This window comes from Myodes glareolus, chromosome 1 (genome assembly GCF_982192425.1).
Source record: "Myodes glareolus chromosome 1, mMyoGla1.1, whole genome shotgun sequence".
Classification (NCBI taxonomy): domain Eukaryota; kingdom Metazoa; phylum Chordata; class Mammalia; order Rodentia; family Cricetidae; genus Myodes; species Myodes glareolus.
In genome coordinates this window covers 132,947,783-132,970,082 of record NC_142026.1, presented here as the reverse complement: position 1 = coordinate 132,970,082, position 22,300 = coordinate 132,947,783, and the positions used below count along the sequence as shown (strand labels likewise).

Genomic DNA, 22,300 nt, shown 5'->3' with positions numbered 1-22,300 from the left:
AGGAGAAGTTGACTGAGATGCAGGGAGGGGAAGAAAAGCATTCTAGAGAAAGGTAGAGAGAGGGATGGGCTCAGAGAGAGACGGGATGGCATGCTTGGAGTCTGTTGATGGAGATAATAACACGGCCTTGCTAAACTTAGAGGCTATCTTTCCCTCAATGCCTACTCAACCACGAAGTCCGTAAAAAAACGATACATGGGGGTAATCACATTCAGGATTTACTTGAAAGCCCTATTCTTGGTAACTTTAGCTTATGCAGTCGTTTTTATTTCATAGTAATCAATTTTAGGTGTTCCAAACAAGTAAAAAAATTATTGCCAAAATAATATACAAAGTGACGTGGTAAGAAGGAAGCCTCTTTGTGGTGTGTCACACGTCAAGTACTGGGAATTCCAGAGAACTACGAGGAAAGAAACGGCACCAGCGAAGTCCTGTATCGGTGCTCACTTTCTCTGGCAAGAAGATGGGATCCTGGGTTCAACAGCAGGATTAACAGTGAGGACTACAGGAGGTTCATGGAGGACTACAGGAGGTTCAGGGAGGACTGGGTGCGGGAACTGCAGAGAGTGAGGTTGGGGATACATCATGCAGACTGAAGTGCATCCCAAAACCCACGCTGGGCTTCACAGAAGGCTGGAGGTCAGTAGGCAACTTGAAAGAGTTGTGATGTGGGAGGCCCTTCTGTATATGTGTTGCTTTTATTGGTTGATGAATAAATTTGTTTTGGCCAATGGCTTAGCAGAGTAAAGCTAGGCAGAAAGTTCAAAGATACAGAGAGAGAATAGGCAGAGTGGAGTAGATGCCATGTAGCCGCAGAAGGAGTAACATGCTGCACCCACGAGCCACAGCCTTGTGGCAATACACAGACTAATAGAAATGGGTTAACTTAATCGTTAGAGCTAGCCAGTAAGAAACCTAAGACACTGGCTGCACAACTGTAACTGACAATAAGCCTCACTGTGGTATTCGTAAGTGGGTGTGGGAACTGGCAAGTGGGACCCGGTGGCGGGAGAGAAACTGGTCCAGTGCCACCAGGCAGGACAGAGAAAAGTCTTCCATCCACAGAATTGGTTCTCTCTCTCCACCATGTGATTGTCAGGGAGGTCCTCAGCCTTGGTGGCAAGAGTCTTTACCCACTGAGCCATCTTGCTGACCCTATGGTATATTATAAACTCTTCTCATCAACTATAAATTTTACAATTGTTCGTATCAAAAATTATGGAAGAGGACTATAAAAAACAAGGGTTTCTCGAAAGAACATATCAGCCATACAACAAAACAGAGTTCCTAAAACTGTTCTGCAGTGAAATGATATTACTGTCAAGCAAGCACCAGGAGTGTGCTCTAGGAGCTGCCTTGTGTGGAACAAGAGAGAGATGTTCACATCCTCTCTGACCATCATGCATACCCGTTATTTTAGAGAGACATTTAAGGGAGCAAGACCAGCGACTCAAGCCTGTAGTGCCAACACTTGCGAGCCTAGGGTAGGGGAATCATAAGTTCAAGGCCAGCCTGAATGGGCCTCAAAGAGATCCCTGCCTCACATGAGAATGTCTGGAGCGGGAAGGAGGCATATTACTGGCAGAGCAAAGGCAGCAGAATCTAGGCTGGAGCCCTGACAAGTACAGAGGAAGAAAGACCTGGGCAAAGCCAAGCCAGGTGGACTAGAAGACAATCAGCTAAGCTGGAGCCAGAGGAAGCGGGGAAGCAGACAAGGACGCCATGCCTCGCACAGGACTGAATCATTCCCATGGGTTTAGAGTTAAAGGTGTCATTAGGAAGCTTAGCAAGAGGGGAGGGGTGGAGCAGACGTGATGGAAAGGAGATGGGAAGTGAAGAGTGGGGCGGGTAGTGGTGCACACCACAGTGATTCTCACGCCATCCAGAAAAAAAAGAAGTCAAAAGGCTCTGGATTTGACCTTGTTGGTTCAAATCCCAGCTCTGTTACTGATGAGCAGTGTGAACTTGAGCAAGCTTTCAAATTCTTCAAGTTCCTAGTCATTCACCTAACTGTGTGTGTGTGTGTGTGTGTGTGTGTGTGTGTGTGTGTGTGTGTGTATGTGTGTGTGTGTGTGTGTGTGTGTGTGTAACAGGTATCTGTACTGAAAGAATGGAATAAAAAACTGATGTTTTTTAATCCTTAACTTAGCCACCTACAAAATATTAGAAGGCAGAGGACACCCAGAGCCTCAGGACTTGAAAGAGCCTGATGCAGAGTGATAGAGTTTAACCCTTTATAAAGCAGTGCTGTTCCCACTACGAGGCAGGCTGAGGCAGGAGGATCAATGAGCCCTGGAACTTGAGGCCAGAGCAACACTGGAATAATGGCCTCGGGGATTTCTTAGCTGCTCCACTCTGATATGTGCTTACTATTAATTTCTCCTCAGAAGCAACAGGCCAATTTTAAAGCTTTTTCTCTACGTCTAACAACATAATCAAACCCCCTACTGTGCGTGCGTGCGTGAGTGCGTGCGTATGTGTGTGTGTGTGTGTGTGTATGTATGTGTGTGTTTAGCTGATTCATCAATTCAGTATTGCTGGTAACTTTCCTTTGCTCATGTATGACACAGAAGACATGATAATCATATCAAACAGTAAGCAACCATGTTGACCGTCCCTGGACTGACATTCTGTAGAATTATCCAATGGTTATTACAATGGCCAAAGTTAAAAACAATGATCTACTGTGGGACAATGGTCTTGCACCCTGTAAAGATTTGTCAGTTGTACTGGTTTAATAAAATGCTGATTGGCCAGTAGCCAGGCAGGAAGTATAGGTGGGATGACCACAATAGGAAAATTCTGGGAAGAGGAATGGTCCAGTCTGCAGTCATCATGCAGATGCAGAAGAAGCAAGGTGAGAATGTCTCACTGATAAATGTACCTAGCCACTTGTCCGTGGGTAACACAGACAAGAATTATGGGTTAAGATGTAAGGGTTAGTTAATAAGAAGCTGGACTAGTAGAACAACCAGTTTATAATTAATGTAAGCCTCTGTGTATTTCCTTGGGACTGAATGGCTGTGGAACCAGGTGGGACAGAAACCTCTGTGAACAAAGATCTCTAGGTTAGAGTCTCCCTCTCCTGATGGAGACGGATGTTGGCGCTCATGTCATTACCAGGCACTCTTAGTCACTGTGACTCTTGTTTGAACAACTACCCAGAACTTAAAAATTAACTATGCATTTTGATTGTACAAGTAAAATAACCTCAAGAAATCTGAAATTACTTAAAAGTTTAGATCTCCACGTGAACAACACTGTGACGTAGTTACAAGTCTTTGAGTTCTCTTGGAGATAAGCCTTGTTAAACAATAGGCCTGAACGTGTGGGAAATAACACAACACTTAATAAGCACAAGCCTAGCTATGCTCCACTGACTAGCTGGGAACAGTAATTTCCGTCAGCCCTACCATCAGGTTAGCTCTCTATGGCTGAAATGGATTTCCTGAGTATTGGCCACCACATTCTGACACAGGAAGTTCTTTGCATCTCTGGGTCCCAACACAGTTGAGTCCCTGTCCAGGGACACTGAGACAAGTCATCTGAACAAGTAAGAAGCTTACAGATTTTATTCTGGCCTAAAATAAGGAAAAATACTGGTGGACAATTAGAAACAATAAAATGAAATAAAAGAAAAAAAGAAAGACCAGATATGACACACTGCTGCGGACCAGGAGGAGGCTGTGTGTGCCGACACAGTCCTAGTGTAGCACCTACACGAGAAGAGCGTTTTAATTATTTTCCTCAGCAATTTTTATAGGAAGGCATGCCTGTTGTGACCAATGCCAAATACCCAAATTTTCTAAGAAATAAGATAAATTTTCAAGCTGAAGCACCTTTGCTGAGCTCCAGAAAATAAACCTGTAAAACAAAATTCTTCAAAAATCTCATTTTTAAAATTTCTATAGATCTGCAAAAGTAAAAAAAGGACTCTAAAAGACTCTGAAGACCTGGTCCAGCTCACTGGGAAAAGGCTCTGTAAGTGGATTAGGGCTGCAAAAGCAATGTGAGCACTCTCTCTGCACACAAGCCACACCTAGCCAGCAGGGTATCAGAGATGTGGACTTCCCTCAGCTCTCATCTTTCTACTGAGTAAATAAATACAGTGGATTCAGGAGATAAGTTCACAGGTTTATTAAGTCTGCAGTGAATATTCTGAATGCATGCTGGGAATTAAAGACAAAACCAAAGATTTAGAAGATGATGAACATGCGTTTAATCCTGTAAATACTGAGTTGGCTCTATTCAGAATTATGATATTTAATAACTTCTGACATGAAACATCAAAACACATTAAGCTTTTAACAGATAAATTTAGAGCATTTATGTATCAATTTATAATTTCTTTTTAATTGTGATGTATAATCTTGGTGAGTTTATAGGCTCAGAACAGTTCTGATGGGGTGGTCATCTCACCTCATTAGCATAATTAAAGCCTGGGCGTACACTGAATGGAGACAGAGAAAACTGGAAAAACAAATGGGAGCAACTTGTGATTTGATAGTGAGGACACAGAACAGGGTGGAGTCCGATGAGAGGAGCCACACTGCTCTCGGGCTCCCGCCGACCTCACTTTGCAATGGCACCTACTCTACTCTACCGCAGACTCCTGCTGCAGAAGGAGCTGGGCCACGCTTGTGTGTGGCTCCTATTTACTTCCATGAGGTAAAGACAACTTTCCAGGTTGTCCTAAGCCTCGCTTCTCCTTGCTGCTCCTACTGGTCTGCACACAACCCAGGCTTCAGAACTCAGCTCAGGCCCTACCTCCTACAGAGACCCCCTTCGCTCCTGCACACTCTCTCCTCCCCAAACATGGGTGCAGCGGGTATCCTGCACGGACTGAAACCCACTCTGCCATGACTGTTTACAGGCCTTTGCGAACAGTGGGCTCCTTCTTGAAGAGGCAATGATGAGACCAGTGGGGATGGGTATCAAGCAGGGACTATCAGTCCAAGGCAGCATTGTTTAACAGTGGTCACATTCATTTAGTTCCCAAATGGGGGTCAACAATGACATAGCATGTCAGAAAACCTTGCTCCAGGACTAAAGCAAATTTAGGAGCCAATCACTTTACCCCAAACTCTGGATTCTCTGTAGTTCCTTACAGTAGAAGTCTAATCTTAACCACAGCCTACGTGATGCCCACATGTGCTCAGGTTAGTCCACTGGTGTTTGATTGGAACAGCAAAGCCTTACTGTGAAGCCTAGGGAATGGGGGTGGGGGTGGGGAAACCATGATAAACCACACCAGGCCACACACCTTGAGTCCAAAGGCTGCATCCTCCGAGGCCAATACTTCAACCTGCAATCATAAGGAGAGACATAATTTAGGCACTATCAAGAACCCCTCTTGGGTGCAGCCCTAGAAGCCGGCTCTGGGAAGAAGCTCAGAAGGGATCCTGTTCACAGGGCCAGGGGGCTTCACTGAGAGGGAGGGCCCACCTGCCCCATGCCTGCAGCAGCGCTCACACCACAGCCGCTGCTGCGCTTTGGGCTTTGTTTTGGCTTGTCACTGATGGACAGGAGATGAGGGAAGTCATGCTCAGATAAGCAGTCACTATGCTGGTTGCCTCCTTGCCCCGGCTGCGAGTAGCTTCTTGTCCTGCTCACACAGGAATGGGCAGAGCAAATCTCTGGAATGCTGCAGAGCAAGAGTTCCTAAAAGCAGTGTGCTCTGGGAAAGGCAGGTAGAGTCTAGGCAGCAACTTATAAAATGATGGCAAAACTTCAAAACTGGCTGTCAGTCTTCTGCAGCAGACGACGGAGCTCATTAACATGAATTTAAAAGCTGCATGGAACGAGACATGTATTGATAATTACTGTTTTTTAAACATTATTATTCAGTCTGGTGTATTAAGTTTGGCTACTACAAAGAACCAATGTGGAGGAAGGAACAAGGAAAGAAGTTGACAGATAGTCTGAGTGTTGGGCACCTACTGAGGCTCCGGGGGAGGGGCTGGTAAGGACAGGGACACCAAGGAAGACTACCCTGCAGACTGACATCCAGCATCCAGCATGAAACCGAAAGGGTTAAAGAGAAAGCACTGATGAAGATCAGGGCCCTGCCTCCAGCAGAGATGGAAGGCTCGATGCAGGGCTGGGATGAGAACCTCCCTCCCCCAGCAGACTGGATGCAGGGCTGGGATGAGAACCTCCCTCCCCCAGCAGACTGGATGCAGGGCTGGGATGAGAACCTCCCTCCCTCAGCAGACTGGATGCAGAGCTGGGATGAGCAGCTACACTGTGATGAAAAACATATGTTGCTGATATCAAATATGATTTTAGGCTAAAGACTGAGGTGTTGGATCAACTAGAGTAGAAAATCATGGTAAGGTCTACTTACACCATTTCTGTTTACACTCGTTTCCAAAGCTAACTGTAGATTTAGAAAGAAGCCTTAGTGTAGACTTTAGCTTAGGATCTCCCCACCCACCCACAAAAAAGAAGTTTGTATCTTTGAATTTCCTGAGTCCTGCCTTCTACAACAACAGGCTACTGACCTCAAATATTTTTAAAATTACAACTCCTACTTAACACTGCAGACTTCAGCTATAAACCTTAGCGAGAAAACACAGCCAAACCCAACTACCACGGCCTTCTGTGACAAGCGCTTGTGAGGTGTACCTAGAGGGCCTATCTGCTGTCCTCATCACTCAGTGAGGACATGCAGCCTGATGTGGGTTATCTTCACACACACACAATTACTGCTGAGCATATTAAGGTTGGGATTGGTATCTACAGCATGAGCTCTGCATATTTTAACAGATTTTAAAAGTCAAGTAGCAAAAAAAAAAATCAGTAGCAAATAGAAATCTATTTAAAGCTAAGGCTTTACTATATTTGACAACGGGAGGTGAGAGCAGAGCTTTCTGTGGGGCCCAGAGCTCGGCATGTGACTGAGCACAGGCTGGCTCCAGCCGCCGCCCCGCTTCTCTCTCCAGCATGCTGAAGGGCGTTTCAAACCTCTTATTAGACTTTTAAACGCCTTTCACTTAGGGAACTCCACAAACTGCTTTCTTCCCATACCATGATTTTAAAATATGTATCCTGGCTTACTGTCCTAAAACTCCCTGTTCTGTAAGGTGCTAGGGGTAACAAACAGAACGGCCGACTGGAAAACCACGAGATTGCTAAGTTTACTAAGGAGGAAACAGCAGTGTGTAGGCTCTCACGCTGGTCACAGAGCGCCTGTCTGCTGGAAGAAGCCCCTCTAGTGGGAGCAGCGGAGTATTTCAAGCTCACACCATTTCAGGTCAGCAAAGTCCGGGAACCAGCCAAGCTCTGTGCTACTTCTGCCGTGAATTCGAAAATAATAGAGAAAAGCTGATAACCATTTTGTCTCTCATTATCCAGAAATTAGAAATTATCTACATACAAGCCGAAGTACCTTTGTATTGATCTATAGTCCTCTGGTATCCTATTTAACTGGGCTATGAAGCAATCCCCAACTCTTAAATTAAAGCAAAAATGTGTAACTTGAAAAATAAAGTATGCTTTCAGTAGAAAGACCTGACCAAACTGGAAAGGTGTGCATTGATATCTAAATATTGATTCTTCCTACCGGCTCTACTCTGCACTAAAACCCTCAAAAGACACACACTCCCACAGTCATCAGAAAAGCCTTCCGGGCATTTAATCCATGCAAAACTTGCGCTTAGTATCTCAAGACAAAGTGGAGAGCTTCATGCAAACGACCAAGCGAAATGTATTTGAGCATCCTTATACATTTGTTTTAAAACTTCAGAATCAAAGAGGACAAACTGAGATTACCTTTGCTACCATTCTTTTTCTGAGTTCAGTTTGCAGAGAGTTAAATTAGTGGCATTTAAGTCACCAATAAGAATGCCACACAGGCTTTACTAAGGGAGATTAGGGTTCAGTGGCCAATGTCCTTTTCCACAGAGGAATGAAGTCGACCTTCAGTGAGGCAGAGAGAGGCTTCAGACAACAAAATGGCTGGAGACACAGCTCAAGGGTTAACACAAGCTGGGTTCAATCCTCAGCACCCACATGGAGGCCCACAACTGTCTGCAATTCCAGTTTTCAAGGAAATCTGACCCCCTCTGAAGGCACCGGCATGTACATGATACACAGTGAAAATGCAGGCAGAAGATCCATGCACATTACTAGCGAGGGAGGGAGGGAGGGAGGGAAGAAGGGAGGAAGGGAAAGAAGGAGAGAAGGGGGGATGATAACAAAACCTAAGCTCCCAGGCTGCAAAGTTGAGGCCCTGTCACACCGGTTTCAAATGAGCACAGTCAACACTGGCTGACACAAGTGCCTACAGAGATTCCATCTAGAGAACTTCAAAGCACAGCCAAGTCAGCATTTAGTAGCCAAGCCCTTGACCGTGACCCTCTCCGTTGCTCTCCTAGTCACCCCGACCAAAGCCACGCAACTGCACGTGACTATCTGCCCAGGACTGAGGATGCTAACACACGAATTAAGAAGCAGAATTGATCAGATGTTTTTTTTTTCTCACTTTCAAAGTCCTTTCCATGTTCCCATGAAAGGCACCCAGAGAAAGAATAAAAATAATTCAGAGCCAGAGATGGCTCAGCAAGGTAAGCACTTGCTGCCAAGCTTAAGACCCAAGTTTGATCCCCAGAACCCACGTAGAGGAAGGAGAAAACTAATTCATGTGGGTTGTCCTGATTCCCAAACATAAGTCCTCCCCACTCACAGACTAATAAATAAATCAATTTAAAAAAATAAAAAAGAATACCAATAATAAAAACAGATAAAGAAAACCTAGTTGTGCAAATAACATAAGTTTTCTGTAATGTTCTACCACGCCCCCAGAAGAAACAAGAACAGAGGTAGCATATGTATGTGAACAATGGCTGGATCACCTGTGTACTGTGCACAGCACCCCCGAGAACTGGGGGTGGCATTGGTAACTGCCTTCAGGCACAGCACCTTATTCTTCATTGTATATTGTATTACAATGAAGAGTTATTTACTGCAGGAGATCTTGTTTAATTAAAAGTAATTGGATAAAATAAGACAATGACATTAACAGTCATTGGATATCATTAATAATCCAATGAATGACGTTGCAGCAGCCAGCACTTGTATGTGTGGAGTAGATTCCTGAACACTTGGAGGTAGGTAAAAAACAAACAGTCCCTACATCAGCAACAAAGACAAAACTCAAGAACCTACAACTCTACAGTGTAGTATCTTCAAGCATAGCCACGCCCACCTGGAAATCTGTCTGTCAGAGATATCCATTTACGGAAAAAATTTGTGACACACTGCTTACCTATTGAGTATGGAAACTGCATCATTAGTTAATGTAATATCAAATTAGAAAACGCATACAAAATTAGGATGTAGTTATATAGAGTACGGCACATTTACACTAGACAGTACTACAAAACTGAGAATCTCCATTTTCAAGAACTCTAACATGGAGAAATGCATTCACTGCAGTGAACTTCAAAACAGGGTTGAATGAGAACCCAGACACTTCAGATTTCCTCCACACCCTGTGGGACTTGTGTCACACCAGAAAGTCTCTCCTTCGAGTTTCAAACTGTTTAACACATGTTTTCTCTTAATGTTTGACTTTACTTTTTTACATCTAAATGTTTGATCCATCTGCATTTATTTCAAAATAACAAGGGGAAGGAATGAGCAGGCCTAATTTTCCATCTGAATAACCATGAAGAAGAATAATCTATTATTTTCTCCAAGGATTAGAGATACTGTATCTTTAGCATAATTAAATATTAAAATGATGTAATTTTTGTCTCCAATTCTAGGCTGAGATGGGAAAGGCAAAATTACCCAAGTGACCTGCTATTCAACCCAAGGGAAAATGGGTCCAGGGTTCTCAGACACAACAGCGCTTCTCACAAAAAACAGCACGGTCTAACAAAAGACAAGTTTGACCTATACTTGTGTCCAAAGAAACAAAATATACTTCTATTTATAGTATTTTCTATGTTTTAGTTGGCTGGACCCAAAAGGCCAATACACCAAGTGAAATCACTGATTGTACTTTTGTCTACATTAAGGAAAAGACAAGCAAGTACGTAAACTGCTCTCTCAAACATGTCTCAGGATTTTAGATAATTCAAAGTGCAAGTTAATGTATTCTCTACCCCCCCCCCCACGCCACCCCAACCACACAAATACCAGCAGCTCGCACTGGGCTCAGTGGTTTACTTTTAGTTGTGTTTACCACATCAGCTGACTATTAGATCTTACTAACGAGCCTTGGGATTTTATAAACCATAAAAAAGTGAGCACACAAAACCAGAAACCTTTGCTGGTGTTCCTCTTTCATCTACTGTTCTCCTTTCTCCTCGTAGCATACAGAGCCCGAATGCAATTCAAGGATGTGCCTGTCACAACTGCTCAGGTGCTTGGTTAGCTGGCAACAGAAAAACACAATTGCCCACACAGTGTGTGTCATTACAATGTCTACTCCCTGAATACATTCTAAATCAGCAAAAAAAAAAAAACAAATAATGGTAACAAATAATACATGTATGCTGCCAAAAATCATTGGCTATACGTGACACCGAGTAACATCTTTCACAAATAGGCAATATGAGAATTTCCTTATTTACAAGTAGCATACTTGTGCCTGTGAGCCCCAGGATGCTAACTGTCTCCCACGTACCTGGCTGTCGAGCTTACAGAGGCTGCCAGCACTGCAGCCATGTGCCTATGTAATGACTTCTCTAAATGCTTAAGGAAACTTCGGTCTTGGTTCCTGAAGCAGGAAAAGGAAATGGGTCCCAGACCAGAACCCACTCGGTATGCTGAGTGTGCAGAAAATGTCAGCAGTGAGCAAGGTGACTGCTCAATCTGACCCAGGCATATGATGTACCTGAATCAACAAGGCAGAGCAGCGGCAGTAACGCCGTGCTGTGCTTCAGTCTAGGGACCAAGAGGCAACACACACCTAGATCATTTTCTGGGGTGAGTCTAGATGGGCTTATGGGAGAGGGAGAGACTAACGCCACACTTCCTTAGCTAAGGGTTGGTCAACCCTGAGAAGCAAGGCCACTGTCTTGCTCATCAGTGGCTACTGGAAGAAGGGAGACAAAACCTAGCAGAACCTGGAACTGCCTAGCTGAGCCTCAGTAAATGGTCAGAGTGCAAAACTTTACTGTGGTACTTAGTCACCGTGGCCTTCTTCCAGCTGCCCCAGACTGTGCTCCTCACCCGGGGCCTCTTCCTCAAACACTGCTGACAGAACACCTAAATGCCTGTCCACGTGTCACCAAGCTCTCCTTGTTTTACTACTCAAAAATTTCTGTTTATTCATGTATGGTCTCTTCCCACAAGAACCACGGCCTGGCCTATCTTCTCACCATCACCTGGAAGGAGTGTCAAGGACAGCGAGAAGTCAGTAATTACCTACTGAGCAGGTGCGTGCAGGTGAATGAATGCGGTGACTATAGTACAGAGAATGGGATACAGACACATGTGTGAGCCTAGTTTGTCATGGCTCCTTACGATGCAGGTACACGTATAACATAGGTTAAAGTCACAGGCAGCATTTGGCTGGTGATACACTCTCGAGTTACATACTAGTGTAAACTAAAGCAAACCCCAGTCTGGCTGCATTTACTGATGGCATGGACACATCTAATGCACTTGTCTGTCTAGCCAAGAGTAGGTTCTCAATTCTTTTAAGAGAGCTAAGTCTTGAAAACTGGTAGCAATGAAGAAAGCATTCTACTCAAAGACAGGCACTTTCTGTTCTTCGGTTGTAGAAGTTCTTCTAGACGTGCAGTGAGCAAAGTCAGGTTAGAACTGAGATTTTACTGAAGCTGCATAGAGACCCCATCCTTCTCATACACAGACAAAGGGAACCTGGGCTTTGCAGTTTAGCTGGTTGCCTCCATGGGGACTGGGAGGCAATTCCGCTCATACCGCAGGCCATAGTTGGCCAGTGGTGTAACATACCTCCTCCATAAATGTTCTCTCTGACCCAGAGAAACCTTCCTAGCTATGTGATCTGTAAGTGTGTGAGCCCAGACACATGCATAACTCCACACCTTAAGAAAACCACACGTTTACAAGTCATCTCCACACGGCTGGTGCTTATCAAGTACAGCGGTAGCATCAGGAAAACACAGGCCAAAACAGACACGTGTGCTCATAACTTCACTTGTGTTTATAAATCATCTAGATTTTCAAATAAAATTTTAGAAACACTTTTAAAGAAGTGCTTTCCATGCAGATGGTTCTAAGATGCACTACAGCGGGTGACGCCATGCACAGAAGACACCAGTGTTTATGCACTATGTCACATCTGCTTGGCTGCCATCCTGAGTCCCTCACGTTACGTCCACTGCATACTGAAACTTTTCATACTTATTTACAAGTCCTGCTCTGAGAAGCCAAACAAGCCACAGACAACGAGCAGGACTGGACCATGCAGCGCGCTGACCGGCAAGGGTAAGTTCTACCAAGGCTGAAATGGGTTTGATCTTTCCTAAATGCTCGTCTTGTGTAGACCCTACTTTGCTTCAACTGCAATGCTGTCTTTTAGGCAGAGATTCTGTCCATTCAACCTTTTATATGGAGGGCTGGAGTTATGGGTTAGGATTAGGATCTTAAAACAGAAGGCAGCAAGTAAACTGCAATTACATTTCTTAAAAACAATTTTGTATTTTGAAAAAATATAAATATGTATGAATTTCATATTATACATGAAAATATAATGTATATATATATATGAATGAACTAAAGTACTAAAAGATGAAAATGTGGATATATCTAATTATCCCCCGGCTCTGCCTGCCTAGCATAGAGACTGAAACTGATATAAAGTCATAGAGGAAGAGATGACACTGTACACGGACAAGCCACAGTGACCTCAAACTGCCACAAAAAGGCAGGACAAACGACCTGATCCCAAGGAGACCAGGAGGTGTTTTCAAAGCACAGTCATCTTTCTATGAACAAATGCGTCCGGATTACTGCTCAGCCACGCCCCTAGTGCTGGGACCCAGTGGTGTTTCTCTGCTGCTGCCCTCTCCCAGGTCCTGCCACCGGGATGGAAGGAAGAGGAAGAACAAAGGAGAAGAACCTTAAAATAGTTCTACGGAAATGGGTGAGACTTGCGCACGCTGGCGGAGTCTCACCATCACGGATCACAAACACCTAGGCCCTCTGAAGCTTAAACTGCGTGGCACAGTCTTGGTTATAGGTCTGGAACGAAGACAGTCAGGAGAAAAGGAAGATGAGGTGTGTCTGCACGCAACTCTGTGGGCGTCACCCTTTGTGCTGCAGAGGATTCTTCTTTTAGTGACGTTTCTCTGAAGGACCTGTCTGATTAGGCAAACCAACTGCTACAAAGCTTAGAAGGAGTTTTCTGGAGAAGGATGGATGAAGATATACATACAAAGCTTGTTTGCCTTTCTTCAGGTCCGTGCCCCACCCCCAGGTTCCATACTAATCCTGTCACCCACTTCCTTCTTTTACATTTTATATTGTTTAATATAGTCTTATTTGTGAAGGGCACCCCTCCACACCAAAAAAAATGCAAAACACAGTATGTGTGAAGGAGGCGCAGCCTACTGCAGGGCATCAGAGGAGGTCAAGACAGAGAAGGAAATTTTCAAGGCAACTGCTCAGGAGTGGGCCACACCATTCCACTGGGCTCCCTATCAGGTAACAAGTACATCATCTATAAAACCGGTAACACAGGAAGAAGAGGAAACCTTCAAAACTAAGTAGTAACGTCATGAACATGCTTTGTGATTTATTTTCACACTCTTCAGACTTCACAAACTGTTCAATATCAATATTCTATAATAAAGAGACTTAACATACATTTGCTCTCTGAAGAAGTGAGGGTCTGGGGGTTCCCGGGGCTCAGTTCTCCGTGGCGGCCATGAGCAGTTGGGCAGCTGTCGAGCAAGGCCAGCGCCGAGAAGAAGGCGGCAGCTGTTCCTGCTAGAGCCGACCCTGGAACTGCACAAGCCCTGATCTGAAATGGGCTCTTAAGGAACTGCTTCACATCAAGGGGACACATCCTGACATTAAATAACAAGGTCACTCCTATAGTTCTGTGATCACAGTGTTCCCTTGAAACACTAAGCACCTGAGACAGCTCCCTTTATTATCCATGTTTCAACTGTGATACAAACAAAATGCATAAAGTGGGACATTCCAGAAATAGTCCATTCCTAAGTTTGAAGCTACACACCATTTTGAGTAGTGTGAAGCTTACCGTGGCCCTGTTAAGTCTGTGACATTTTTAGTGTGTGAGAAGCTCACTTTAGCTTAAAGCAAGACTGTAAGGGTCAGGTGGCCCATGCTATATACTGCCCCTACCCATTTGACACTGCTTAGTCAAGTCTCTGATAGCAGGTCACCAGAGGAGAACCTGTGGCCTTGGGCATCCACAGAGGATCCTGGAAGTTACCCAATGGGCTAGGAATCAGTGAAGATGACTGGACTTAGCAAAGAAAACCAGTTTGTCTAAACCCATGACCAGAATGGCCAGGAGTTAAAGAAGAGAACTGCTTCTTTTCACAAAGGAAATTATCTGTTTCAGCAAATCATTTGCACATGGAAATTTATTACTCATTTCTCACTGACAGAAACTGGAAAGATGCCAAACATCCCTCAACTGCCGAACAGAAAAAAACAAAACTACGGGCCATATCAGTACATAGAAAGCTACCCACCAGTAACAAGAAGTTGACTTCAACAGTAAGCAACAACATCGGTGAACTTCAACCTCATTGTCCTGAGTAAGGAAGCTAGCTGAAAGGGTCGCCACTGTGTGATTCCATTTATGGTATTCTAGAAAGCACAGGGCCCCAGAGCGAGGACGGTGTTGAGGCTGTCAGGAGCTGGCATGGAAAGGGGCGGACGATGAATGGATGGAGAAGACTCCCTGAGAGCACAACAGAGCCTGTTGTGACTGTACTGATGCCCTCCTGGAATACTATTCTTTACATATCACTGCTTCCAGTTTATAAAACAGCAACTCACAGTCCTCAGAAAAAGTAACTCTTTCCCAAATGTATGGACAAGATTACATCCATAGTAGAGTTACATCCTCCAAACACCCTTACTGTTGGGTGTACGGCACCTTTCTCTACTGTCTTGACAGTTCTAGAACTGGGTTAAAACTCTCACGCAGGCTGGTGGCACATTCCTCCAACCCTAGCACTCAGGAAGCTGGGCAGGAGGACCCTAGCAGAGACCAGTCTGGGGACTACACAGTGAGTTCTAGGTAAGTAAAGGGTACAGAAGAAGGAGCCCCTCTTTCCAAAAACAAACAATAATTCAGCAAATAAATTCTGGAAATTTCTCTATGAACTGGAAATTGCTGTACTTTCACTTCGCAGGGAAGACTGGTACTTTTAAATGTATTTGGCACAGACAAAAATGCCTACAGGTTGTTTTCTGAAATTAGAAAAGAAACATTTGTCTAAAAAAGATTTATTATTTTTTTCTAGTGCCCAGAATTGAACTCAGAGCTTCTTGCACACTAAAAAGCCAATCTGCTTTGTAATTTTGTACAACTGAATAAATTTACACATGGAAACCAGTAAATCAACCACGAGGAGACGCACACAACTATAGTAGCCCTTACTGAAGTCAAAGCCGCATGCTCAAGAGTAGACATGAAAACATTACACAACCCAGCTCTTCCTGGTTGTTCCGGGACACATTACTCAGTCTGTAGGTCAGGTCCCACAAGTCAAGTCTTCAAAGAGAAAATTCTACCTACACCTGCTTGGCAGGCAGTGCCCTGTTGCCTTTCTATAGAGAAAGCCATCTCAGGCAAAACGTGGAGATGTGTTATACCAAAGCACCTCTGTCAGGGCTTCTAAATTAAGGAGACTCAATTTCATTCAAACACGTTCTTTATGGCCTTTGAGGTAAAAGTGAGATTTCTGAAATAAACAATATATAACAAACATAAAAAGAAACTGGCCACTTGGCAGTAACTTCATTTGTCTCACATTTTACAAAGCAGCAATGTTTTCTGTGAACACTGGCACAGCAACTGCCATCATGGACTGCTTGGTAGGGAGGGTGAAAAAGCAAAGCACAGAGGAGCACTTCAGCAGAGCCCAAGCCAAGTGGCATGCAAAAAGGCGCTCTCAAGTTCAGTGACAGGCCTGCACAGGCAGAGAAATTGCATATGAAATGTGAGCTCAATGCCACACATACGGGGGAGGGAATCAACTATTACTAATACAAAGCCACTATTTAAAAATGGGGAAAGAGATCAAAATTGAAAGTATAAATAATCTGAGACAGCGATCTACACTTTAAATGGAAAGTAGGTCAAATTATTCATCTGTTTCATATCGCTTCCAAGATTTTAGGTTTTATTCAAGGAACCACGGAAGCACAAGAATTCCAAACTCACTGTGATATTGGAGGGGCAAAATTCATCTTTAGAATCTGCAAAGCAAATTCTAAATCTGTATAAGCAAATATACACAGAAATTGCACTTGGAGATAGAAGTGATTAAAATATCCCCAAGAGATATCTCTTCGAGTAAGGACGTAAAGTCTAGGATGTCCCATATAACAGTAACAGTTTCGGGACAGTTTTCATCAATGAGGTCAATGTAAAAGTAAAAGCAGGTGGAATGAGAGGGAAAATGTTTTTTATTAAATTCATGTTACACTGTTACAAACTGCATCAGTTTATCTGAAAGAATTTGTTCTGCTTTCTTTTCTAATTACACTTATCCCTCCTGAGATACAAAGAAAATTAAGTCTTTCTACTAACTCAATATTCACAAAGCCAAGGATTTAAAAGCCTGTCGACCCAGAACTTATTGACCTCCATCAGCTTAACAACCATTATACAAACTCAAAACCTAAAAAGGGGCTGAGGATGTGGCTCAGTTGGTAAAATGATGGTTAAACAACAATGAGGACCTGAGTTAGAAACCCAGCAGCAATGTATAACCAGGTTGGTGGCCGGGCTATCCTCCCAACACCTGGAGACAGGAAAATCCCCAGGGAAAGGGCTCACGTTTCGTGGGTCTCAAAAACTAAGCTGGAAAGACACTGAAGAAGACACCCAATATTTTCCTCGTGCACCCACAACAGAAAGGAAAATTAGCCACACACACACACACACACACACACACACACACACACACACACACACACAATGGAGAGTGCAGGGGCTGGAGGTGACTCAGCAGTTAAGAACAGTTACTGTTCTTACAAGGAGACCACCTGGCTTTCCAGCTCCCCACACAGTGGCTCACAATCCCTGTAACTCTGGTTTCAGGAAATATGACACCCTCTTCAGGGTCTCTTGTGGTTCTTGCCTTCATGTGGTGCACATAAACAGTAGATGGATGCACGCGCGCGTGCACACATACACACACACACACACACACACCTTTAGATTGTTTTTCTAAAAAGGGAGATGCAGTGTAGCAGTATATGGTGTACTCGTGTCTTTTTACAAAAGATCCAAATAATTTTGATTTAATTTAGTTTAAAATTTAACTGCCAAGTGTCAGAAGCAAGAAGCAATGAGCAAGGTTAGCAATGTCCATACTATAATAATTATTTCTCATAGGATATCATTTGCATACACATCATAGACACTGTTGTACAAAAAATACTTTGTACATAAGAAACACTCCTACTCAGATTCTATCTCAGCAACTTTTGTAACAAACTTTACAACACTTTCAAAGAGCTTCCAATAAATTTCCAGAATTAAGTTGATGTGACCAAAAATATACTTCCTGTTAATGATGATTAATTATACTCTTACCATAGAAGCAACAGTGTGCAGACTTTAAAAATCATTCAGGCCACAGAACACAATGAAAACAACGTATAAACTAGAAGTCACAGCCGACCACTCCTAGGTGCAGTAATGTATGCTGATTAGTCTACCACAAGTGTTGTGTGTGTGGCTGGAAAGCTCAGGGTCACAACACTTCAATACCCCACTTAAAACGCCTGGAAGATGAGTGAAGAGAGCAGCCAGTGAGCCCTAGGTCTTCAAGAGAAAGCAGCCCTTCATCTCCAGGGAAGTATCCCAACAAAACCCTCTTAGGGGCTAATAACTGAAAGGATGGCGCAGTGGTTAAGGGACACTGCTGCTCTGAGAGAGGAAGGTGCAGTTCTCAGCTCACAACCATCTGGAACTTTGGTTTCAGGGGATCTGATGATGCGTCTTTTGGCCTCTGAGGCACCCGGCACAGGTGGTTCACTGACCTATTCCCATTATCATTAATTAATCAAGTAAAATTTTTTAGAACTTTGAAGGAGGTACAGACAGGAGATGAAATGCTACAAAAGCTTAGACTTTTCCCAAGTTTAAAAAATGGTATGAGTTGGTTTTCCCGTCAAGGAACCTTGTGCATGGATCTAATATAGTTCACTGCAGAAATGTGTGGTTGAAGTATAAAGTCTACCAGTCTCCAAGCCTCAGAAACTGGGTCTCAGCCATCGGTCCCGCCCACTACCCCCCCCCCCCCCCCCCGCCACTCAGCCCTCCCCTGAGCAGTACCCGCCTCCCGAAATCGCCCCGCCCCAAAGTTCCACCCTGACGGCCCCGCCCCCACTGCTCATCGGTATTCCTGCCACCCCGTGGCCCCGCCCACAAGGGGCCCCAGCTGGGTCCTTCCGGAATCTTTGGGTTTCGGGGTCAGCAATTCTGCTTCTTCAGGCAAAGCAAGTCTCAACCAGTCCCACTCTGATGGAGAGGGCCATTCCCTGCGGGCGGACGGGGCCTGCAGCGAAAAAGGGAAACGCTGAGCCCTTGGCACACCAGGAAGGCGCTGGCACAGAGCTAGGGCCAGGGTTTCGGCCTTGCAAGCTGCGTCAGCAGAAACTTGGGGAGAGCACTCGGGGTGGGGCCTCCCGCCGCGGTGCCTGCCGGGAGCCCAGCCTGCAGCCACAGGGGGTTCAGCAGAGTCTGCGCAGTTGGCCTGTGCGCTCTGCACTTTCTCCCTGGAGGAGTGCCCAGTCACTCTCTGGCCTGAGAACTGTGGGAGGCTGGGGCTCGGGAAACAAAGGAAACCCACGCACACGTGTTACCAGTGTAGGGGACGTGAAAACTGCCAGTGGGACTTAGGGTGTCCAGCAGCCAGGCTTCCAGAGCAGCCATGAGGAATGCAGGCGGGCCCAGAGATCCAGGCCAGGCCCTGAATGGTCAAATTCTGCAAACAACCCGATTCTGGTTATGTAGAATTTGCCATGTATACTCACAAATCCCAAGTCATTACTTTTTGGAAGAAAAGTAATCTAGGAATTCAGCAAAAGAAAACCACAAATTCACTCGCCATTAATATTTGATGTTATAAGCAGGTGCTACATGGAACTTCAGAATTTAAGGAGTAAAATTACAGAAACAAATGCTTAAAGAAATTAATATGTGGTTTTCAGTCCTGTTACTGTTGTCGTCAGGCTGACAAGGCTCACCTAAGCGTCGCCATGTGTTATTTCTCATTCAGCTCTATCTACTCTGTACAGTAGCAGCAGGATCAAAGGCAAACACACATGATGACATGCTAAGAATCAAATCATTTCATACTCGAAATGTTAGGATCTGCGGTAATACTCAGTAAATATACCTAAAATCAACAATTACACAAATTGACTCTTGGCTAAGTCATCAGTGTGTGTTCAGAATTTCCACCTTGTTTGTCTTCCTGCTGATAATTTTCATAGAAATATGCCTTAGTAAATGCTTTATTTCAAAGTTTTAAAAACCACAACCAGTTAATACTTGGTTAAAAGCTATTTTTTTTTTTTTTACAAAAAGTTTACTTTTTCCATGACATTTACTTTGCCTCTAGCCCTGTATCCTTTTACTCCTTTCTAGTCCTCCAAATGGCACTGATTTGAACCACTTATTCCTCCTTTGCAGGGAGGGAGCGGGTTAGATTTTCAGATGTTTCTGGCTTCAGTGAGGTAAGACAGCCATCATGATGGCACCAGACTTCCCCATAACAGCCAGAGAACACCACGGTCAAGTAATGACCGTGTTCCACGTTGTGGTGCAGCCAAGACGACGGCCAACTGATCGGTAAACACCCATCTGAAGACAGCTAAGGCGGGAAACTAAACAACAGCCACGGGTGAGACGAAGGAGAGATGTCTGGGCTGAATGGAGAAAGCACTCAGTGGCAATGAAACTTAAAGAATGGCTTCTTCCTCCCCAGCTGATGCAAAAGCCACTAGGCTGTAAATTTCACAACTGTTTCTCAACCTCATCACTAGGTAATGTGGGCCTTGGATTAAGAGTATGGGGTTTAATTTAACTCCTTCAAATACTGGTTTTGTGTTCCTAAGCCAGTTCCTTAGTATCCAGCCTGTCTGCGCATGGATAGTGACAGCGACGTCATGGCTGCTGGGTGAATTCAAGGAGCTTACTAGTGTTATCTGGGACCAAATCAGTAGTAAGCCCCCCCCCCCCCCCCGCATCTATCTCCTAAATCCATTCCAGCCTTGTTCTCTTCCGGTGCCTTGGGGAGACCATCCTCTCTCTAATATACAACAGCTGAAACCGCACAGGATTTCCCATCCACTTCGCATGGTTCCTATGTTATCCTTGGAAACACGAGTTTTAGTTTGCGCTCGCAACACCAGGTCTGAGTATAAACTCCTCAGTTTGGGTTAAAGGGCCAGGGGAGTCTGCTCCTAATATGCCAAGCGGTTTCATTGCCCTGAACTCATTAATGGATGGTAATCGCCCTCTCTGGTGACCTGTGTGATACGGCAACTATTGTTTTTCGCCCTTTATCAGGCCCTTCATGTTCTCTCCAAGGCTCCTCTGATCCCCATTGTTAGAATATGTATAGTTCAGGACTGAACTGCAGTATGTTCATTTCATACATAACCATGCATTTACACACATGTATCCCCACTAGTGCCATGAAGTCAGGACACTGCATATGTTAAGTACAGTCCACCACGTGCAGAGCCTCTAGCAGAGCCCGACAGTGACTCACTCTACTGAATGCTGGGAACCAGAACTTCTCACACCCAGCAATGCACTGGTAATCTCATCAGGGGAGGGAGGCTGAGGCCTGGGGATGACCTGCGGACATGTGAGAAGGAACCACTCACCCGGAGCTGTACTGCAGTATCTCTAAAAATGCTTCTGAGCATTTTCCCTTTCTATCAAACTCAGTTTCCATTTCAGGACAGTGAGGAGCGAAGCATCTGGGCCACAGCAGAAGCAGAGCTGGCTTTACTCCTAACTTCTGAGTGCATCGTAAGTCACCGTCTGATGCGCGGGTCTCTCAACTCCTACCGGTTTGTTCTTGAAGAAGACTGATAGAGCTGTGTTTCCAGATAACTGACCTACGCCCTCAGGAGCCACCCCAAGACTGAGAACAGGCATTCAGATGTCCATGGACTTCACGTCTGTGCCATTTCAACAGTGCGACATGAACAACATAGCAGTGACCAACTTGCTTCTAGACAATTTCCTAAAATTAGATACTATTCAACTGCCTACCCAACTCTGCTGAGGAACAAAGGAGGAGGTGAACACATATTCTACAAAATTAATTTGTTGTTGTTACAAGAAACTGCAACCAAAACAAAGTATCAAAAATATTATTTTCCCCCTCCGGACTAGATATTTACTGACTGGAGTATTGCCGTATGAATAACCAAAGAAATGTCAATCAATTACCCATTCTGCCAGTTGCAAGACTCTCCATAATCAAGAGAGAGGGCTTTAAATGACCCAGAGTCACTGCCGCATTGCCACTGGCTTATACACAGGGCAAAGGAGCTACCAATTAGATCCACCAGAGGAAAACAGGCCCACAGCAGGGGCAACTCAATTTAGGCAGGGTACAGAGTAGTTCACATAAAATTCTTTAGAGCAATGTTGTCTGACAGAAATGTAATACAATTACATAGGTGTTATACCATATTCTAGTAGCCACATCAAGAAAAATGAAGGAGTAAAAAAAGCTCATTTCAGCCACACAGAGGCCAAAACTGAACTATATAGAGAAGATGAACAAAGCCCCATACAAAGACACCAAGAACACTGGTGAGGTGTTCCGTAGTAAAACGAAAACAAGAAGAATTAATTTTAACATTTATTATTTGACCCTGTACACTCAAAATGTTATTTTAACATGTGTTCATTTAAAACTTACTGAACATGTTCATCTTTTGCCTGTGCAGTGCTTTCATGATCCAGTGTGGAGCTGTACTTGTGCATTTCAGTTTGTACTAGTGACAGTCAACTGTCCACTAGCCATACAGGAGAAGCCTAACAACTGGAAACAAAACACCCAACCAATTGCTTGGGATTAGGTATTAAAGTTTAAATTCATACTGAAATACT

The 22,300-nt window shown here is 44.3% G+C and overlaps 1 protein-coding gene across 5 annotated transcripts in view; it reads right to left on the bottom strand.

The window, feature by feature from the left end:
* Positions 1–22,300, bottom strand: part of Arid1b (AT-rich interaction domain 1B) — a 366,765-nt gene that overhangs the window by 139,388 nt on the left and 205,077 nt on the right. For 4 of the 5 annotated variants that reach the window (XM_085687826.2, XM_085687808.2, XM_085687811.2 and 1 more), the window contains exon 5: positions 5,264–5,305. The exons of the other annotated variant lie outside the window; for it this stretch is intronic. In XM_085687826.2, coding sequence (XP_085543952.2) covers positions 5,264–5,305 — 42 coding nt within the window. The remainder of the gene's footprint in view (positions 1–5,263; positions 5,306–22,300) is intronic. 5 annotated transcript variants of the gene reach the window in all.